This window comes from Austrofundulus limnaeus, unplaced genomic scaffold (genome assembly GCF_001266775.1).
Source record: "Austrofundulus limnaeus strain Quisiro unplaced genomic scaffold, Austrofundulus_limnaeus-1.0 Scaffold3, whole genome shotgun sequence".
Taxonomy (NCBI): domain Eukaryota; kingdom Metazoa; phylum Chordata; class Actinopteri; order Cyprinodontiformes; family Rivulidae; genus Austrofundulus; species Austrofundulus limnaeus.
The window spans coordinates 8,223,911-8,226,457 of NW_013952405.1; the positions used below are offsets into that span (position 1 = coordinate 8,223,911).

At 42.9% G+C, this 2,547-nt stretch overlaps 1 protein-coding gene across 4 annotated transcripts in view; it reads left to right on the forward strand.

Moving 5' to 3' along the window:
- Positions 1–2,547, forward strand: part of onecut3b (one cut homeobox 3b) — a 10,456-nt gene that overhangs the window by 5,648 nt on the left and 2,261 nt on the right. The window contains exon 2 of one of the 4 annotated variants that reach the window (XM_014021174.1): positions 232–320. The exons of 1 other annotated variant lie outside the window; for it this stretch is intronic. In XM_014021174.1, coding sequence (XP_013876628.1) covers positions 232–320 — 89 coding nt within the window. 2 more of the 4 variants (XM_014021181.1, XM_014021190.1) reach the window with 2 other exon arrangements.

The window sequence follows — 2,547 nt, forward strand, 5'->3', positions numbered from 1 at the left end:
TAATAAAAGTGCATGTTTTTCTCCTCGGCTGCATGTGCTGTGTATTGTGATGGGCTGAGGGGGTGGGACCCGGGCGTTGTACTTATTTTAATTTAATTTTATTTTTTTTTAGATCCCAGCAAAGATCCAGGCTCAGATGACATGATCAATACAATCAGTAATCGTTATACATCTGAAAGAGGGGTGGGTGTGACAGAGAGTGACTGACACCAAACTGTTTCTCACCTGCAGTAGTCCGTCCAGGGCGGGAGAGGGCCCGTCTCACCGCACACAGAGCCCGAGCTCATCCGGCCGTCCAGGCGGCGAGTAGCAGCAGCACGGTGCGGTTAGTTCACCGTCTGCAACACACGGCCCATCTGCTCACTCACACACTCACATACTCACACACACTCATAAACATGTTTTGTTTTTTTCTTTCAGATTTAACTGTAAAACTAATGCACTGATGCATGCTGCATTTTATTTGAATTCACAGGATAAATAGGTCTGTTTCACTTCCACTCACTCTCATCTCTGTTTAAGGAAAGACACAAACATGATGTTTAATTCTATTTGTCTTTTAATGAGCCAATCCAGTCACACTCAGCTGTGTTAGAGGGAAGCTGAAGTGCATTGACTTTACTACTGGTTATGATTTTTTCCTGCTGTTTTCTTATGATCTTCACAAAAAAAAAAACACTATTTGATACACTATGAATAAAAAAAAGTTGTGTTCAGCCTAAATTAATACGAGGGAACCAGCCTATCATTGGTGTGTTCAGCTTAACGTTAAGATTTTTCAGAGAACAGAGCTTTTTGTGTTTTTGTATTTTCCTCCACCACTAAAACAAAGTGTTTAAGCCAAAAAATACCATTTGGCACAGAAATAATTGACATTTCCCCCTAATGTTCAGTGTTTTTTTGTAAATTCAGATTTTTTTGAAGATGAATTTATAAAAGTTCTGATTAATAATCATCACCAGGAGATGTCTCATGCACTGTAAAAAATGAAATGTTGGATTTACTTAACCATGTTATGTGACCTGGTTCCTCTTAACTGAGTTGCGTAAATTCAAAGCAATATACCAGTTTTTTAACCAAAGAACATGAGTATGTTGCTTTGAATTTACTCAACTCTGTTAAGCGGAACCAGGTAACATAACATGGTTAAGTAAATCCAACATTTCATTTTTAGAGTGTGGTAAAATAAAAGTGTTTTGTCTCATATAACAAGTCTAGCAAGTGTTTTGCGTGTCTCAGATTTAGGTCACACCTGTTTTCTCATCAGGGGGAGAACAGAAAGCAGCACCAAAGCTGCAACTTTCCTGCATTGTTAAAAAGCTGAGCAAGGCAGCAAATCAAGCGCAAGGCCATGAGATGAGCCTTAAGTGGACGCTGGCTGATACCTTTGACACTGTTGACACACGATAAAAGAGACAACATGAGCAGGAGCCACTTGAGACTGCTGTCTCTTCAGAACAGCTCATTTGGTAACAAGGCASCTAAAGATAGTGGTTCGGTTCTTGTCTCAAGAGAGGTCCTTTTAATGAGCACCTCCCTCACTCTCCATGGTCCTTATCAATGCTTCGGGAGAGGCCAAAGGAGTCTCATTTGAACCCATAGATTATCTGAAATATGCTCTGACCGCTCCTCTGTCTTGTGCTAACTCCTTAGTTTCGCTTTATGAGTGTTTGCCCCATGGGCTGCTCCCATTTGGGCTGATGGAGGAGAAGCAGACTGGTGTTGGCATTGCAGAATGGCCCGTAGCACAAATAGTTGGGAAACAGGCATTACATATTAAATTATCAGTATATTAGCACCAGCATTCAGTCATTACATTAGGGAGGATTGAGTTTGGTTGGAGACAGCACTTATAGAGAGGCCTGGAGGAGATTCTGGGGGCATGGCTGGGCCTGAACCGATTGAATAAACGTTCCATGAAATGGTTCTGAAGTGTGGATCAATCAATACGGGGGGCTATCAATCTGGGGGGGGGGGGGGGATTAAAACAATCGTGTGTATGGTGGGGAAACAGGAAGAGGAGAACGGGACGGAGAGATGTATCTGCAGACACAGAGACCAACATCCTCCCCGCTGAGGAGAAATATCTCTGCAATTGTGCTTTGCTTGCAGTCACGAAGCATGAACAATGGCACGCACGCGCGCGCGCACACATGTGCACATTCATATTGATCTCAGTCTCACAGTCAAATCTGTTTACTGCTGTTGTCTGAGGCTGCTGTAAAGTCATCAATCATTTGCATACACCATCCCCACATTACTTCTCCCCAGTCTTTCCTTTCCTTTTACCATCCCCTCGTTTCCTCATGTCCTTGCGCCCTAACAGTGCTGGGATCTTTTTATCTTCTTCTGTTCTTTAGCACGTTCTGGTCGTGCACGCGCATTAAAAATATTATTGTTAAGAATCATCTTCCTGCACATCCTCATCTCCTTTGTTCTTCCACAGATAAACAATTTCTTCTCATCTGTCTGTCACAAGGCGCGTTCACGAGCCCGTACTACCCCCTCCCAACACACACACACACACACACACACACACACACACAC